Consider the following 19,785-nt stretch of genomic DNA (forward strand, 5'->3'; position numbering starts at 1 on the left):
CACCGGACACAACATGACAAGTGTCACATTGTCACTTTCAATTAAAAAGAAAAGACAGTATTTCTTCTCAGAAGTTGCCCTATGAATTTTAGACATTATCTATAATTGCTTCTTTGAGTATGTCTAAAATCTGGCTTTATTCTCCTCAGTTTGGAATAATCAACACATAAATTGACATCAAGGATAACTGTGTAGTTCTCACCTTAACTCTGAGGACAGGGTAAGGTATAAAATAGGAGCCTAGTCTTTCTCATTTCAAATTACTGCATTTCATTCTAATGGGCAGAGATATTTCATAAACCTGGGATTTTAATGTCCATTATCCTAAAAGGTGAATTAATGGCAAACAAACGTTTAGACTGTCAAAACTAAATGTAATGCAGAGTCAAAACTAATGAACTAAAATCGAAGAGGATTTGTTATAAATTTATTTTTTATCTTTAGTTGTTGAACTTGCACCTTTGCTCCAGCACTTTGAAAGGAAGTTGTTTCATCTTTGGCAGCCTCTGCCAATTTTACATCGAATCCCCATGAATGTTCTTTTTTAAAAAGAAAACCTATGAATTCCATTAAACCATGTTATGTTTGGTATTGCATATGACTATTTTACTGCTGGTTCTTTCTCAGAATTCTCAATGCCAAGTTTCGTTTGTTTGACAAAGTTGTTGAGATACAGTATTCATAATTAGCTGACTTTTACACACACACTGTGACCTGATAATCCTGAAACACCTAACAGGGGAGAAAGGTCAGCCGCCTTTTTTTCCTCTCATTTTCTTGGAAACAAGGTAACTGCATATTCTACTTTATATTTAAATGGAAGGAAGAAAATATACAAGCCCATATTGATATTATATTTCTACTAAAAGCAACAACAGTTCATATGTTCATGTTTGCTGCTATGACAATTCAACACATGAACAAAATCAGCTCTATGCCATGAAGACTGCTGAAGTGATGGTTTCGATTATCAACTCACTGCTGCTACGTCCATAACAAGCAAATGCAACCTGGAAATATGCCCCAAACACATATCTTTCAGTACATAAAAATACAACCACAATAGGTAAGTACATACTGTACACAGTTTCATCAGTATTTTTATCTCCCCAAGATGTTAAGAGTCCTCTTTTAAATACAAAGCAGAGAGCCAATAAAATATAGCTATAATACAGCCCTAGATTTTGTTTTGTTTGTTTTTGTTTTTTCTTAAACAATTTGGTCACAATGCACCTTTGATATAAAAGCATTTTTAAACTTTATTATTAATACTCAGGACATTAGGAATTTCCAGATTTTTGTCAGTAGCATTTGTAGAACCACTTTTGGTAACAAATACAGTAGTTAGGAATACGCATCCAATTCAGAATGCATAATGTTTATCCTGAATCCTTTCTGGCTAAAAACAGGGCTGGCGCTGTGATGAGATATAGAAGGAGAATCTACAAAAAACACGGTAACATGTTTTTCCCCAGAGGCTACGTCCTCTTTTGCTGGAATACTTTATAAATACATATTAAAAAGTAAGGCAACAACTCCAAACAGTCCAAGCTGTTTGCTCAACTCTATTCCCAATTATATCCACAATCCTGGCGATCAATTTCATGGTTGTACTGTTTAGTGTCTGTCTTTCTGATTTCAAAATGGTCCAAAGGATGTTTTCTGACATTTCTAAAACATCTCTGGTATGTGTGTTCAATGATGTACGCAATTAATACTGCTCAGGTACTGAAGCCTACGATGTCCCAGTGCCTGTTTTAAAGGATTCAAGACATTGATTTGGATTCACCATAAACTCCTGCATGAATCCAAAATTCCCTTCCCTACTATGTTTATCACCTCTTCTCTTTTACTCCAAATTTTAAACCTAAAGGAGTACCAGGACTACCTGGCTACTGGAAAGATGTGCACTCCAGTAAGCAAAACTTTCATCTGGGACCTTTAGAACTCACGGCCCCATTCCATGTGGACATTCAACTCACGAAGATGTGCAAAAGGAAAAGATGTTAAATTACAGTCAAGTTATCCAGAAGAGGGTGTTATACAAACCTATATGGAAATGACAGTCTTTTTTTTTTTCTTCCTTTCCTATAAATACATTTAACAGCTTAGCAGAAAGACAAGCTAAATTTAAGATTGTTCACATTTGAGAATTGTTTCATACTCTCTGCTAATGATAAATAAGGAACTCCCGACAATGGAATTTTAACAGCAATTTCATTAACAGGTCTCTGAAAACTGCTCTTTTTTTTTTAAGGGTTAAGAACAATGATTATGTTTGCAAGGTTCTGAGAAGTCCATCTACTGTCCAAACTTTGGATTGAAGTCCTTTTTTTTTTTTTCCTTTACTTAGAGACAGGTATATACAGTGCTGTTGTAATAATGAAACAAATGTGAAATCTACTGTAAAGTTGCACAATACAGAAAACTGTTGCTCCATCTTCTACTACATAAATGTGTGACTCCACAGGTTAGTAATGTTGCTGCCATTGTTTTTGTTAAGTTGGAATTATCCCATCACGTCTAAGACCTCTCTTCAACTCCAGATCCTCCAGTTTTTTCCATAATTCCTCACGCTCCTTTTCTTTCTTTTTCTCACTGGGGAAGAAACAAAATATAAAGTAAACACCTGGGGAGGTTGAAAGACGTTATTCATCAATAACTGTCCCTTGAACATTCTTTTTCCCATGTATGTTTTAAAAGGTCTTTGAAAAGCTTGGCATTAAGCTTATGGGTGTTTCTTCTTTTTGGTTTTTCTCTCTCTTGCTTTTTTTTTTTTTACACTTATTTAGACACAAAGTAGTATTAATGAACAGAGTAGAAGATGACAACTTTTATTGTTGTTAATCCTCACCCGAGGGTATTTTTTCCATTGATTTTAGAGAGTGGAAGGGAGGGGGAGAGACAGAGAAAGAGACACATCAATTGGTTGCCCCCCACATGTGCCCCAACCAGCATAAAACCGACAACCCTTCAGTCCTTGGGCCAATGCATTAACCACTGAGCCATAACCAGCTAGGGTGATTTTAATATTCCTTTATACTTAATACAGAATATTAACTTCAAAATTACTGAGAAACAAAAATGAGGATCATTTATATGTATCTGTTATCCTAAAACCAAGGGCACATTAGTGACTTTCACTTGGGATCTACTTAAAATCTAATTTTCTCTTTGTCTCCAAACAGTTTCTCAAAAGAGATGCTAGAAATGACACTGATATAGAGAATGTAGTAGGTCAAGAAAATATAATTTCTCTTTACGAATATCTGTTTTTCCTACACTATGTATATTTAAACTCTTTAGCAGTATCTTGTCTGTATAAGTGTTACTAAATCACAAAATCTAAATTAACGTATTTAATACTTACATATACAACCAAATTAAATATTATTTCTTCTGTGATTGCAGTTTTAATGATCTGGACAGAATTGTGTTGATATTGCTATATATTAAAACTTTAATGTTCCAAGGTTTCAAATTTAGTTCAATATCAATTTAACTAATGAATTCCAGATTTGAGGAAAAATTTGTAAAATTTACTAAAACTCTGGATGTCTAAAATAGGGTTAACAAATTTTATTTTGCCAAGGACATGTTTAGATTACCATATTTTTATAAAAGAAACAGTGCTGATTTTAACATCAACCAAGTCAGAAGTACCTAATCCAGGAATATATGAATATACTGTAAATTAATAAATTCACATATATTAAAATAATTCATTGCTGTCCCTAGTTTTCCCATGTTGTGATGAACCAGTAAATAGCATACCCAAATGACATCTGTATATCCATAAATTCAGATAATTTCTGAAAAAGGGCCATGTGTTGCTTTACCTAGCAAGAATTTAATGTAGTTACAGTACAATATTTACTCAGGGAAATCCACATAGGTTAAGTGAAATTTGTATATAATTCTAATGCCTCATACTTTTATATCATCCCTAATTTTTTAAAGTTATATTGATAACTATAGCAATGGAAATTAATCTTCATTGCCCCCCCAAAAAAATCTCTAGAAATACTTCAGTAATTTTATATTCTCATCCCACTAGTCTTAAGGAAACATTTCATTATGTAATATGGTCATTAATATTATCATTTCATAATTAATATTTTGTTATTTTAAGCCTTTGTTTACTATAATTAATTTCAGCTATCTCAAATATAATCTGCACAATATGAATTTCAGTGGGCATAATTTTCAAACAATTACCTGTAGGGTAATTTTGACCCTAAAAATTTATATTTATAGGACAAGATTAAACAATCCTTCAATCATTATGAATTCCAGATTCTTAACTGTAAAAGCAAGCTGTTTGGTAAATTATCTCTTTTGGTTTCTCAGTACAGTTTAAGAATAATATTAAGTCTAAATAAATGTTATCAGGGAATACTGATTTGAGTACATTTAAATCAATTCTGTAGATCCTGCTGGTTTCAAAAAATATAACCTTTAATTTGGAGGAAGAGAGAGAAGAAATTGATAGACAAGGCCTTAGGATCTTTATTCAACTAAAAAACAATTTAAATATACGTAAGGTTCATACTGCCCTAATTCACAGTTTAAATTAAGAACAGATATCATAAAAATACTCATCTTATTACTGAAGAGTTTCATTCATATCTTTGCTCAAAGCTTTATGGCATTCAGTGCCATCTGTCCTGTGGGGCTTTTCTTCCAGGGGAACTTTGTGCTGAGCTATCATAAATCTTTTATTCAGACAACTTTATCTTCAAAAATTATAAATAGTTCTGATATAGTTAGTGTCACTCCCATTCTTTCCCACTTTTCTCTCTACCTGTAGGAGGGAGTTTTAAAAACTTAACCATGTTGTCAAGCTAGGATACTGTCAAATTCTCTCCCAATTTCAATTTTACATAGCACTAATGTTGGCATGTGTATCTAACAGTGTTAGTTACTTATTCCACACACGATTTCAGACTTGTAATACTTAAATTTTATCCGAACTGAAACAATTACTAGTGTCTTGCCATCCAGAAGTGAAATCCTTCATTCAGTTCTTCTCTAATAGTACCAAATAAATCTCTTTATTCTCTTTTCCTATTCTATATCTATGGAGAAACCAATGTTTCCATCTATTCCGTTTAACCTTCTACTGTTCATTGGACAAAATATTACCCTTGCTTAAAAATAATCCTTCTCTCAATAAGAAAGTCCATTTGCTATAAGTCACTTTAATATATCAGATTATCAGAATCAACTTCACAGTGTCTATTCCTGATACCCTTGGTTAATTCTTATCTTTTTAAAGCATTTTTCTGGTTTAAATAATAAATGATCAATAGCCGAATCCGGTTTGGCTCAGGGGATAGAGCGTCGGCCTGCGGACTAAAGGGTCCCAGGTTCGATTCCGGTCAAGGGCATGTATCTTGGTTGCGGGCACATCCCCAGTAGGGGGTGTGCAAGAGGCAGCTGATCGATGTTTCTCTCTTATCGATGTTTCTAACTCTCTATCCCTCTCTCTTCCTCTCTGTAAAAAAATCAATAAAATATATTTTAAAATAAATAAATAAATAAATGATCAATAAACAGTTTATTATTGAAGTTCAATAAATATGAATTTACTTCAATCAATTTCAATATCTATATATATAAAACCCTAAGCTACTGACGGTTCGACTGACCATTTGCTATGACACTCACTGACCACCAGGGGGCAGACGCTCAATGCACAGGCATGGAAACATGGAACAGACTGATGAATCTCAGAGGGAAAGATGGGAAAGGGAGGGTGGGAATAGATTAACCAAAGATCTTATATGCATACTAGAGGCCTGGTGCATGGATTCGTGCACAGGTGGGGTCCCTCGGCCTGGCCTGTGCCCTCTAGCAATCCAGGACCCCTTGGGGGATCTCGGAGAGCCGGTTTCAGCCAGATCCTCACAGGCCAGGTCGAGGGACCCCACCGGTGCACTAATCTGTGCACCGGGCCTCTAGTTTTAGAAATAAAGTCTTTAATACTGTTAATGGGATTCTACAGATTTAATCCTTATTCAACTGGGATAATAAGCTATTATTTGCTAAAAAAAAAAAAAAGGAATATTATGTACAATATACTTTTTAATGGTATATCACAGCATGAATGTGTATTTTACTTCCTTTATCTAAAAAATTATTTAAATTAGACAAACTTTTTCAAAAGATAAGAATTAACCAAGGACATTTTAAGTTGGGGACAAGAAAAGTTATTATAAATTCCGTGATTTGCAAAAACTGTAAATATAATAAATTAAAAGTTCTTTAAATTGCAAGTATGATCCAACATATCCCATAATTAATATTTACATTATTTTATTAAAAATCTCAACCTCTTCTATCTACAGGTAAACACTTGCCATATTCCATAATTAAGTTGCTTTTCAATATATCACATCCTAGTATAATTGTTTTTAAATGAGTGTGATGGTCCTTTGTCTTCTGCCACCAAACCTTTCCCCTCATTGCTCTCTTTATCAGTAAAATGCAAGGAACACATTCAAAATCAGGCAAAGCAAAGAAGCAAGGGAACCACAGAGAGCTTTGCTCAGGAGATACCACAAGGTCCTGGGTCTGAACACCCACACACACACCTCTGGGATCCTCTAAGGTTCACAGTTTTATCATATACAAAGTGGCATTTGCTTCTGTATGATCCGAGCCAAAAACCAAAGGTCCCACTACTAACAAACTCTCTAGACTTCCCTCAATGTCTCCAAGTACATTGATGCCAGGGTCTGAACATTCGTGCCCCTTGCCCCAATTCATACACTGAAATCCTAATCCCAAAGAGAATGACATGGGTCATGAGGATGGTCCCCTCTGAATGGGATCAGTGCTCTAGGGAGCAAACCACAGAAATCCCTCGCCCCCTTCCTCCAGAGGAGGACACAATGATAAGGTGCCAGCTGTGAGCCCGAAAGAGGGCCCGCATCCAGCCATGCTGTCACCGTGCTCTCGGACTCCCAGCCTCCAGAACTGTGAGCAATTAATTCCTGTTGTTTACAAGCTGCCCATAAAACACCCATATGTGGTATTTTGTTACAGCAGCCCAAATGGACTAAGACATCATCTTTTGGAAAGTTGGACATATTGAACAAGAAATAACAAAACTGAAGAATCACATAAATGAAATCAATAAAGGCTTTATTCAGCCGTAGCATTTATTATAAAGAGTACACCTGTTCTTTGCCCCCTTTTGGTCTTAAGCATTTCAATATTTATAAAACCAGACTCTTCACCTCCCTGTTCTTTTCACTACAATGAATTTGTTGGGGTCTAGAACAGAAAATAAATTCTGAGCCAAAGAACTAAACAAAATGGTGCCTCGTCCCTCCTGATGCTGGAGTGAAGTACAAGATCAGCCCAATTGTCGTTCAAGTAAGTTCAGGATCGGAGTGGATCCAGCTGGCAAACTACCTGATGGTTCCCTTATGCGGGCCTGAATGCCAGCTCTGTGCCAAGCTCTTAACCCTGAGGTAGAAGAGAAACACTACAGAAGGGTAGGAGGAAAGCAGCCTTTTTCAAAACAACACTTTGTTGCCCAGGGGCTCCACTAATAAAGACACAACTAATGAGCATGCAGAAATGAAAAGATAAATAAATAAAATTGTGTGGCTTAGGATTTCGGTACAATTAGGCCACATCAGCAAAGAGCAAGGAAAGAACTCAATAGTTTTGGGCACAGCTAACAAAAAAGCTTTAAAAAGTTACCGCTGGCGATCTGACTTGTATGTGGCTGTCAGCTCGTCAAACATGGTGCTGTTCATTTCCATAAACGCCTTCAACACATTGTAGACTAATGCCACGATAGCCCTGGGAAGTAGAGAAGAGGGACCTATTAGTTAGTCGTACATAATGGGATGGAGAGAGAGAAAGCACAAGCCTGAATGAGCCCCACATATTGCACACCATCTCCATCCCTTTTAGCTGGAACAACTAGAAATGACATATAGTTCATTTCCAAACCGAGAGTTACTATCTTTACTGTTCAAGGCAAGACATCTTTCTGAGGGGTTGGCAGGATTAAAAAAAGAAAAATCTAATTTTGCCCTTCTAATTATTGGTAACCAGAATAAACTTGCCTGTGGGCAACTGTTAACTTCATTTAATAAAAAAGCAAGCATAAAAATAAAGCAACTTAGAGGCCTGAATTTGCATAGAATTTTATTTTTAAAGTGATAATATACAGAATTCATCAAAATCAAAAGCTGGAAATATGTAATTTATATTATTCATATCCATAGATATGATATTAAACTCCTATAAGTTGGGCAGTTTAATAGGAGTTATGTTTCTAGTTGTGATTTGCATCAGTCCACTCACACCAGCTTGATCCCCTTGCTGATCCAATACATTGCCGGTAAGGTAACAGGCAAGCTGGTGATGGCTGCGATGAGCTGTGGAACACTATAGAGCTAAACAGCCAAAACAGTACTCCATACTCAGCAAGGAAGAATAAGCTCTTGGGCAACACGAAGACTGTCCCATGATGGGCCTGACAGCTTCAGACCAGATCTAAATAGCACTGCCCTTTGCAAAACTATACAACAGCGCTTCCCTTTTGCAATATGCTCCAATACCTCTGAAAGGAACACTGGTAAAAGTTAGGCCAGGTGTTAAGTAAACCATGGGTTTGGTGTTTCCAAAATGCTTATAAGAAGCTGTGTTGCTTCCTCCCTGTGCCCATTAGTAAAAGGAAAACATATTCTCCCTTCTGCTGAAAGGAATGACCTCCCCAAATGCTCCGGGCAGTGATGGAGAAGGGCCAAAAACAGTGTACTGAGCGGTTACACACTCTTGCTGAAACCACTCTCTAGATTCTCAAGAGACTATCTGCATAAGGAGACTTCATTGTTTACCAGCTCCTTATTTTTACAGTTTTGTTAATAAAATTATGTGAATTTGAAAAATGAAAATTGTATTATTTCACAGTAGTACGCAAAACTTTTAAAGCCAAACTAATTACTAATATACTGAATTCTACCTGCTGATTTTTAATGCCACATTAACTTTTCTTTCTATTCCCCAGAGAAATATGTAAAGCCATTCAAATACAGAATGCTTTAACTTTCACAGGCCTAGATGTTAAAGTTCTCTTTGAAGACTGTAAACTTTTCTTCCCTACAGAACATATATAATGACTGGTTTTTTTTAAAAAATGGATATTGCTAAAGTGCCAATCAATTCAGACCACATCACTTTACAACTCTTTAGTGTTTCCTTAGCATCCACTTGGTGAAGGCTCATGTGGGCCCCACTCCCCTTTCTAACCTCATCTTCCAGCAACCTCCCCAAGACACCTGTGCTCCAACCCTCCCAAACTCTCAGGTCTCAGAACTCGAAAGACGCTTTTTACATTTTTGTTCCTTTTTATATGGCAGATGGACCCACACTCTGAAAGGGCTTCCCCATCCCATCCACCTGCCAAATTCCTTTAAGATACAATTGGCGCCTCACCACTCCACCGATGTCCTCAAACCCCTCCTCCCGCTCCAGAGCATCCCACATCTGTTCCATTCACAGACAGCCTATGTTAACAGAACACACTTCTAATGCTGCTTCATAAAGTATCTGTTTACTTGTGGGTCTTGCCAACCAGTCAGTGAATTTGTTAAAGGCAGGGACTCTATCTTTTCACATATCTCTCTTTAGCAACAAGCACAGCATCTGGCACATAGCAAGCACTCAAGACATTTTATTAAGCAAAAGAGAAGGAGGGAGGGAGGGAGGGAGGGAGGGAGGGAGGGAGGGAGGGAGGGAGGGAGGGAGGGAGGGAGGGAGGGAGGGAGGGAGGGAGGGAAGACCAAAGAAAGACAGCAAGAGAGGGAAGGATGGGCAAAGAAAGGGAAGGAAGAAAGGAAGGAAAGGAGGGAAGGAGTGGAAAACCTACGGATTCCAATGTTCTTTTGAAATCCTATACAGACTGGAAAACATGATGGGAAGGATGACATTAGAGTTTTCTTCTATCAAACTCATGATGTATTCATTATTCCAATAATAGAGCGCCCTTTCTGCCACCTTTGAGAAAAGAAAAAGAAAATGTTAAAAGAGAGAAAAAGACAAAGATAAAATTATAAATCTCCAAACTAAAGTATTTTAAGACTATTTTTATATCATTCAGCGAAATGTAAAATTAAATATTAATCATGCTCTACATTTTTGTGGGTTTAAAATCTTTCAGAAAGCTCCAAAGTAGTTCATCAGTTTGGAGAAGGAAGTTTCCCTACCTATTTCTATTCTCCTTTCATACTGCTCATTTCATCTGATTCCACATTTTTTCTGCATAGCTCCCAAGCTCCGGACACCTCTATTCCCTATGCCACACAGTTTCCACCATCCCTTTAACCCCTTCCTGACTCACCTCTTTCACCCACACAGCACGTGGCTGACACTGTCAATAGCTGCAGAGAAAACCCAGCTGCCCATCCCTGCAGAGCAGTCCCCTCTGCTAAGCACCTCCTGTGGCAGGTACTGTGCCTGCACTGCAGGGAGAACGTGCCATCGTCCCACCATCTGTGGAGTAGCTACTGCTGTGCCCATTGTACAAAGGAGGACACTGAGGTTCAGAGAGATTGGTAACCTAGCCAAAGTCACGTGACTAGCAAATGGTAAAAGCTAGAACTCGAGTATAGTGCCCGGACTCTTCCCAGACTTCATTTCTGTCACCTCGCTTTGGACTAAATAAGCCAGGAGAAAGTCGCTCCATTTCTGGACTCAGGGACACTAGATGTATATACGACTGCCTGCTATCTCAGATCCCTTTTCTCTGACTACCACACGATCAACTGACTAAGAATTCAACAGAACACCTCCAAAAACAATCTAAAAACAATCTAAAAAGTCATCTATAATAAGAATCAATATAAGCCCAATTCTCAAAAAAAAATCTAAAATCCCTAAAAAGGGTAGTTATATGAGAAAAGAGGGGCTTCTTTCATTCCATCAGATTAAGAAATTGTTTTCATTTAAAAATTAAATTTTAAATTAATTTTAATTTTATATGCATATATGCCTAAGCCATGGACACGGACAATAGTGCAGTGAAGCCCTGGGAGGGCAGCAGTGGGGTGGAGGGGTCAATGGGGGAAAAGGGAACATCTGTAATACTTTCAACAATAAAGATAAATTAAGTGAAAAATTTAAAATAAAAAAATAAAAATTAATTTTAAAGTAATTTTAATTTTATTTAATAAAATGGTACAAGATGCATCAAAGGCACTGTGCAAAGTGTTTCACATACATATTATTGAATCCTCACCACCAACACACTGAGTAGGTACCATTATTTCTATTTTGCAAGTTAGAAAACTGATGCTCAAGGTCACATGGCTGGCAAGGGACAGACCCCAAAGTCTCTGCTCTTAAACTCTTTTCTCTGTCATCCCTATGGAGCTCAGGTGCCAGTGGGGAAAGGAGGAATCGACCTACGAGCCCATCCGCGTAAACTGTGATAAATGTCCCATCAGATAGAGAAATAAAGTGCTGGAGGGAAGGGCAGACAGAACCACCCTGATGACGTGGGGGAGAGGAGGAGTGGCAGGAAGATGACACAGGAGGTGGCATCCAAGCTGGGCTTTGGAGGATGAAAGAAGGAAAGGCCATTCCAGGGCAAGGGGAATACAGGGAGGGAGACAGAGGCACCAACATGGACAGAGTGTCTAAACACCACGAAGCACATGGTATGTCTGAGGCATTGGATAAATGTTTGCTGGATGAACCAACGGACATAACGAGTGAATAAAGAAGAACCTCTTTACTTCTTGTGTTTTCAGTTCTTTTGTTCTATCGAATAATTTAAAATTCTTTTTTCTTTCTGTTATGGATCGAACTGTGTCATTTCCCCACTCCCTGCCAATTCCTAGGCTGAAGCCCTACCCCGTGTGAGTGTATTTGGAGATAGAAGATAATTAAGGTTAGGTGAGGTCATGAGGGTAAGGTCCTAACTGAACAGGCTTGGTGGCCTTATGAGAGATACCGCCTCTCTTTCCACATGCACTCACCACGGAGAGGCCATGTGAGGACAAGGGACAAGGTGGCCACCTGCAAGACAGAAAGGAAGCCCTCACAGAAGCAGGTCACACTGACACTCTAGTCCCAGACTTCCAGCCTATAGAACTGAGAAATGAACTTCTGTTGTTTAGGCCACGCAGTCTGGTATGGAACCTGCTACAGTCTAAATATTTGTGTCACCTCAAAACTCATGTGTTGAGATCCTAACCCTGAAAGATGATGGTACTAGTTGGTGGGATCTCTGGATGGTACTTAAGTCATAAGAGTGGAGGCTTCATGAATGGGGGATCAGTGCCTTTCAAAACAGCCCCTCTGCCATGTGAGCACACAAGAAGCCCATGACCCAGGAAAGAGCCCTTACCTAACCATGCTGGCACCCTGCTGTCCGACTTCCAGCCCCCATAACTGTGAGTGATAATTTCTGTTGTTCATAAGCCACCCAGTCTGTGGAATTTTGTTAGTCAGCCCCAGCTGAGTAAGACACTTTGTCTCCTTTCTGAGTTTCTGAGAATCACTTAAGCCTTCCTGGTGATACTCATTTTAAAAGACTCCTGCTCCTTGCCCTGGCCTGTGTGGTGTGGCTCAATTGGTTGGGTATTGTCCTGTGCACCAGGAAGTTGCCAGTTCGATTCCTGGTCAAGGGCAGATACCAGGGGATTATAGGCTTGATCCTCGGTGGGGGACTTGTAGGAGGCAGCTGATCTATGTTGCACTCTCATATTGATATTTCACTTTCTCTCTCCCTCTCCCTTCTTCTCTCTCTAAAAATCAATAAGCTAGTCTTAAAAAAAAAAATTAAAAGGTTCCTGCCTAGCCAGTGTGGCTCAGTGGTTGAACATCAACCTATGAACCAGAAGGTCATAGTTCGATTCCCGGTCAGGGCACATGCCCAGGTTGTGGGCTCAATCCCTAGTAGAGGGCGTGCAGAAGGCACCAATCAGTGACTCTCTGTCTCATCATTAACTTTTCTATCTTTTTTCCTCTCCCTTCCTCTCTGAAATCAATAAAAATATTTTTAAAAGGTTCCTGCTCCTTGCCCTAATTACACCAAACATCCTCATGAAAACAGTAAATAAGGTAAACAATCCAGATGTTTGAGCTTCACAGCCATGTGTAATATGCAAAACATCTACACAGTATACTGAATTTTTCTTATCTAGATGTATGTTATATCACCGAATGTAATGGTTCATATAATGGTTTCTAAGTGTGTGTGTGTGGGGGGGGGGGGGGGGGGGGGAGAGTACAATCACAAGATTGTCACAAGATCACTGACTTGACATACTGAGATGTCTTTAGACAACAGCAGTGTCTCTAACTGTGCAGGATAATGGCAGAGCAGGGGAAAGTCCCTCAAGTCCACTGTTAGCAATGTACTTCTGTGCTGCCAACTACAATCTGAACAATCTCATCAAATCAGCAGGCAGTATATCAAGAGTCAATTCTCTACTCTGTAATTCGGACCTCTGGTGAGATATCGAAGGATGAAACCTAATGTGTATTCACCCCAGATCACCCTCTTCCCTCCTGCGTGGGTTCCTCATCACTGCAGCAAGGGCCCCAATGAGAAAAGGACTGCCCAGGTTCACCTGCACTGTATTCTCCCCAAGTGGCCACAAGGAGGCAGAGTGGTGCCACAGGAAGGTTCAGACAAGAAGCTATACCTATTGATTTTACTCCCTATTAACTTGGGACCTTAAGCAAATCATTCTAAGTCTCATTTTTATTTTTTTCATCTAGAAAATAGGATTGGGGGGAGCCTCATAAGATAATTTGAAGTTTAGAAATAATGTATGCAAAGCAGCTAGCATAGAGTAAAATATTAGTGTTCTTTTTCTCTTAAGCTTTATTTAGCATTCTCTCTTATACTCTATAGCAAGCATGTCAAACTCAAAGGCTAACACGGGACAAATAAATGAGGCAAATGGCCCGTGAGCCAAGAGTATGACATGCTTGCTCTATAGGAAGCCTACCAGTCCACCTCTTATTCAGCTACTTTACTTAAGACAAATTATTCTACCACTTTGAGCTTTAGCGTTCACGTCTGTACAAATCACAACGCCCTCCCTGCAGTGTGGTCATAAGAATTAAAGTTATTGAGCAGAAAGCATCATCACAGTGGCTAGCATGTAGTGCTCAAGATAAAGGTGCTTATTGTTAAAATCATTGTTATCATGTGAGAAAATAGCAAATAAGTAACAACAGGTAGCTGGCGTCCATTATATTTTTTTCAATACAAATAAAATTTTACCAAAATAATACATGCTGCATAGGCTACTCTGGCTCATGCCCTCCTGGTACTAACCTGAAAATGGGGGCTAGATACACACTTGGCAATTTGTTTAAACAAAGGTTCTTGAATTTTAACAAACTGTGAAGGTTCAATCACATCCAATATTTCTTCCAGCTCCCCAAGAAACATAACCTGTAAGTAACACGCAAAACACAAAATGTCAGGCATTTCATTAAAAAATCCATAGGAACAATGAGGATTAATGAGAGTTAGCAGTTTTAAGAAAAATTTATACATAAAACCAAACATATATTATACTGGAAGATGTTCATTTCACAAAGAATTCACCAGAAACTTGCTGAGAGCAAGTTTCATTGACACTGAAAACACAATTCTATTTACTTTGGAAAAAATATGTGTTACATCTACTACACAGAACAACTGCTCTTAGACAATGCTGTAGGGATCCTGCAATACAGGACTGTCCTGTGCGGCTCTCTCTCTACTGCTATCAACCCAACTATCTCCTCCCTCACCCACATGTTTTAAACAAAGGGGGAGTGGCCGTCCTGAATACATGCACAAAAGTCCACAATGGCACATGCAGGTATTTTCCAAATACGTCCAGCCCTGATCTGTGGTAGGTGTTCCTCTAGGACAGAGGTGGGGAACCTTTTTTCTGCCAACAGCCATTTGGATATTTATAACATCATTCTCAGGCCATACAAAATCATCAACTTAAAAATAAGCCTGCTTTATTTGGTCAAACATTTAATTAACTCACCCCTAATGCCTTGGCAGGGCCAGACCAAATTATTTCACAGGCCTTATATGGCCCATGGACCAGACAATCCTCACCCTCCCCAGGATATGCTGTTAACAGAACACATAGGATCGGAAAGATACAAATGAGCAGGTTCACCCCCAAGCATGGAGCCTTTAAAGCCTTTCTACCCAATCTCCACACTTACACACATGCACATGCACACAAGTGTTCACTACTGAGCACAATGAATCTCATGGCCTCAGCACCATGTGCCTCAAGAAACTGCTTTTAGATCACAAAATGGAGCTAAATCAATATATTCAGTTGTTTTAAATATAATGGAAAACCAACAGAGAAACAAAAACCAGTCACCTATCTAGGCACCTACACTAATAAAAGAGAAAGATGCAAACTGACTGTACCTTCGCGATGCCCACCAGCCAATCAGGAGTGAGTATGCAAATTAACCCAACAAAGATGGCGGGTTAACTTACATACACAGGCGCTGAATGGCCGGGAAGCGGGACGCTAGCATCGTCACCATACAATGCAGGCGTTCCACACCGCCCCAGCCACTCCGGGCCTCTGGGCAGTGTGGGAAGGCGGAAAGGCAGCTCTGGCCAGAGCAAAGGCGGTGCTGGCAGCCAGGGGAAGGAAGGCCCATTCTTGCACGAATCTTCGTGCATCGGGCCTCTAGTAAAAAAATAATTACCTTAGAAAAATTAAGTATGCAATTAAAATATGAAAAATAACAATGCCTTCTTCATATCTTAAGATACATCTGAGTAGCAATGCATACATACTTTTAATTTTACCTAACAGGTATTAAGAAATTAAATGATTTTCTGAAGCTGTATAGGGTTTTGAAGAATTGAAACTGATTTGAAAAGGAGGGTGTTTCTGTTAAAAGCAAAATTTGTAGACTTGCCAGTTGTCAAGATACAAATTCTGACCTAGCCGGTTTGGCTCAGTGGGTAGAGCGTCGGCATACTGAAGGGTCCCAGTTTCCATTCTGGTCAAGGACACATGCTCAGATTGCAGGTTCAATCCCCAGTATGGGTGGGCAGGAGGCAGCCAATCAATGATTCTCTCTTATTACTGATTTTTCTCTCTCTTTCTCCCTCTCCCTTCCTCTCCGAATTCAATTAAAAAAAAAAAAATACATAAATTCTCCCAAAATTTTTCCAAAGTGTAAAACTAACAGCTGACCTTTTCTGGGCCATTTTCACATGGTTTCTAACCTTTCAGGAGAGTGGAAGCAGATCTGGCACCAAGCTAGGCTCACTTCCAAGTTAAGAGACACTCCACCACAACAACCTTGCATGGCACATGCTCGGTTAGGTCTCGGCAAAAGTACAAATCATGCCCAACCGGCGTGGTTCAGTGGTTGAGCATCGACCTATAAACCAAGAGGTCGTGTTTCCATTCCCAGTCAGGGCACATGCCCTGGTTGTGGGCTCAATCCCCAGTAAGGAGCATGCAGGGGGCAGCTAATCAATGATTCTCTCTCATCATTGATGTTTCTATCTCTCTCTTACTCTCCATTCCTCTCTGAAATCAATAAAAATATATTTTTTTAAAAAAAGTACAGCTCAATTGGTGTGGCTCAGTGGTTGAGTGTCAACCTATGAACCAAGAGGTCACGGTTCGATTCCCTTTTAGGGCACATGCCTGAGCTGTGGGCTTGATCCCCAGTGGGGGGCATGCAGGAGGCAGGCGATCAATGATTCTCTCTCATCACTGATGTCCCCTTCCCTCTCTCCCCCACTTCCTCTCTGAAATCAAATATATATATATTTTTTCTTTTTTATTAAAAAAAAATACAAATCATCGTAGGTCAGAGGTGTCCAGGCCACTTGTAAACAGCTAAACTACAGGTCTGTAACATATTTTACGACTGTACATAGTAAGAGCCCATCCACACTATGTTTTAAAGTGGGTATTTGGGCAGTTAGCTCTAGCATCTATCCACAGTGACAGCAAAACCTCCACACCATGAAGGTGACGGAGAGAGGCCCAGACAGTTGGACACATGACTGGGACCTGGCTCGGGCTTCCATGGGGCTAAGCAGCACTGTGACAAAGTCCAGGGTTCACGAATCAGGAAGGCAGGTTCTGGCCTAACCACCTATAGTTAGGGTACTCAGCCAGGCTCCTTAAATTCTCGAGGCATCAATTTCATAACCAGTAAAATGAGAACATTGGCAGTCCTGTTTTACAGAGCTGCAATGAGGATTAAATGAAAGAATTCATTTTATACATGTTTATTAGCTTGGTGCCTGGCACTCAGCCAATTATTTAGTAAGCTATTAACACACTGACATTAAGCACTTACCTCTTTCTGACTACATGTTTTGGGCCAAAATTTCATTAACCCCCTAATAACCTAAAATGGAAAGGAGAAAAACAAATCACACTTAATTTTTCATATACACTCCATGAAAAGTGGTGTATAATTCGAAATTATGGAAAAAAGTACTTACTGGTTCTGTGAGTGAAGGATCTTTCTCCAGAAATTGTACTATGCAATATGCCAGCTGGAGAAATAAAAATGAAGGACAAAATTAGAAATTCTATATAGTAAGGTTTCAAAAGACGTATTATTAAAACTTCCTAAAAAGTTTCCAGATTCTGGTTTTAGTAACTTCACATCCAATTCATTTTCAAAATAAAAAGCTACTTTTCAAGTCAAAGAATGACACTAATAAGGCTCCAGGGGAATTTTTTTAAAAAAGAATACTGGGATAGCTCTGGCTGGTGTGGCTTAGTTAGTTAGAGCATTGTCCAGTGCACAGTAAGGTTGTGAGTTTGATTCCCAGTCAAGGTATATAACTAGGTTGCAGGGATGAAGCAAGTGATTGGAAGCAAGTGATTGATGTATCTCTCTCACACTGATGTTTCTCTCTCTCTCTCTCTCTCTCTCTCTCTCTCTCTCTCTCTCTCTCTCTCTCTCTCTCCCCCCCCCTCCTCTCTCCCTCTATCCCTCTCCCTCCCTCCTTCTTTCCCTCCCTCCCTCCCTCCCTCCCTCCCTCCCTCCCTCCCTCCCTCCCTAGGATCAATATTTTTTAAAGCCTAACATTAACAAAAGAAAAAGAATATTGGGACATGAAGTAGCCAGCTAATGAAAAGCAGAGGTGAAATATCACATTCAGTATATTCTGAAAGTATTTCATCTACATATAGTTTGAACTACATCTCATGGGCTTTCTTTCTGTCTGTGCTAACCTCAATAGCACAGCGTTTTACTGTGGTTCCAGAAGAGCGTTCTATGAGAAGTAGGCTCTTCCTAAAAACCTTGCTGGTTTCCTGACTGGCACATGCAAACTAAAGCTGTTTCAGGAAGACACAGAAGGTTCTACCTGCCAGTTGGAACCTGGAGAAATATGAGTTTTACATCTGACACTAACTCATCTAGGCAAGAATTCTTCTAGATGATCACGCAATGTAATACCCTGCTTCAAAAACTAGAGGCAAGATTTGTAAAAGGGCTGGTAAGGATTCTTGGACAGGAAACCCACTCTTGGGAAACAACTTTTTGAGGGTGTTCTAAATTAGAAGCATATGGACTAATTTTCCTCGAAACACAGAACTTCACATTTAAAGAGGAACACTGCTCAGAAAAACGTGTTACATTTTTATGCAAACTCAAAACATTCCCACTGGGGGGGACTGGGGAGTCAGCGGTTTGAAATACTAAAATTAAAATGCCACTAGATCATTTCTCTCCCCACTAGTGACATGCTTACCATGCAAGACAGTGTTAGCATGGGAATTAGAGTGGGAATAGAACAGGGTACACTTTTTAAAGTAATGGAGGCTAAAAATAAAAAAGATGTGAAAATATTGATTTGTTTACTGTGCATTTATTTGTGTGTAGAAAGTTAGAAAGATATGGTGAATGTACTAGAAAGGGAGCAAAAGGCAACTTAATAGAATATTGTAAAATAAGGCTGAGACAAAATATTCAAAAACATTCAAAAATGATTACACATGTCTAAAGATTTAAATCTGAAAAGCCCACATACATATATTACTATACACAACATGTTCAATATATAATTTTGTGAACTGGGCAAGTCATCTAAATTCTCTGAAAAATGAGATGACTAAATAAATACTCCTTTCACTTGAAAAATATTCCCATGAGTCTCCTATGCACTGAAAACACACACAAACACACACACACACACACACACACACACACACACACACACACACACACATTTTTTTTTGGGGGGGGGAGGTATTTTAAACTTTAAAATGTCTTTGTTACAACAAAATAAGCACATATCAATATCAAAGAAACACTGGGTTTGCAAACTTTATTTTGCTTCCAAAAGTAGTTGTACAAAATTCTACCTGGGCATGGAAGAGTGATAAGCTCCTGACGGTGTGTAAAGGGATCAACACTTTCACCAGAAACTGTTTGTGTTCTGCCTTAAGAGGTAAAGCAAAGCCATTGATAATGCTAGGAAGAAGGAAAGAGATGTGAATTAGCAATGCTACCACAACAAGCTAAACTAAAACAAACTGTTCTTGTGAGATTGGGTTAAATCTTAATCAGTTTATGACTGGTCCAGAGCACCCAAAACCCATCCCAGGGGCAGTCAAGATTTCTTAGTTACTTCAAAGAATACACTTAAGTAGGCAGGAAATTTAAGAGAAGAAAATTGGCTTCTGATCTCCCAGCACAGGCTCCTGTGCTCTGAAACCTTGTTGGATGGTCCCCAAATCTTTTGTATCAACAACTCTTTATTCTTCCTCCCTCTTT

At 39.1% G+C, this 19,785-nt stretch overlaps 1 protein-coding gene across 3 annotated transcripts in view; it reads right to left on the reverse strand.

The window, feature by feature from the left end:
• Positions 1-410: 410 nt before the first annotated feature.
• The window catches only part of PPP2R5E (protein phosphatase 2 regulatory subunit B'epsilon), a 158,798-nt gene continuing 139,423 nt past the window's right edge, over positions 411-19,785 (reverse strand). For 2 of the 3 annotated variants that reach the window (XM_079769590.1, XM_079769589.1), the window contains exons 8-14: positions 19,374-19,482; positions 17,498-17,551; positions 17,350-17,400; positions 14,321-14,440; positions 9,896-10,023; positions 7,717-7,818; positions 411-2,598 (exon numbers count right to left, since the gene is read on the reverse strand). In XM_079769590.1, the coding sequence (XP_079625716.1) occupies positions 2,499-2,598; positions 7,717-7,818; positions 9,896-10,023; positions 14,321-14,440; positions 17,350-17,400; positions 17,498-17,551; positions 19,374-19,482 (664 nt within the window). In that variant the 3' untranslated portion in view covers positions 411-2,498. The remainder of the gene's footprint in view (positions 2,599-7,716; positions 7,819-9,895; positions 10,024-14,320; positions 14,441-17,349; positions 17,401-17,497; positions 17,552-19,373; positions 19,483-19,785) is intronic. The other variant, XM_079769591.1, reaches the window with a different exon arrangement.

The sequence above is a fragment of the Cnephaeus nilssonii genome (assembly GCF_951640355.1).
Source record: "Cnephaeus nilssonii genome assembly, chromosome: 4".
Lineage (NCBI taxonomy): Eukaryota > Metazoa > Chordata > Mammalia > Chiroptera > Vespertilionidae > Cnephaeus > Cnephaeus nilssonii.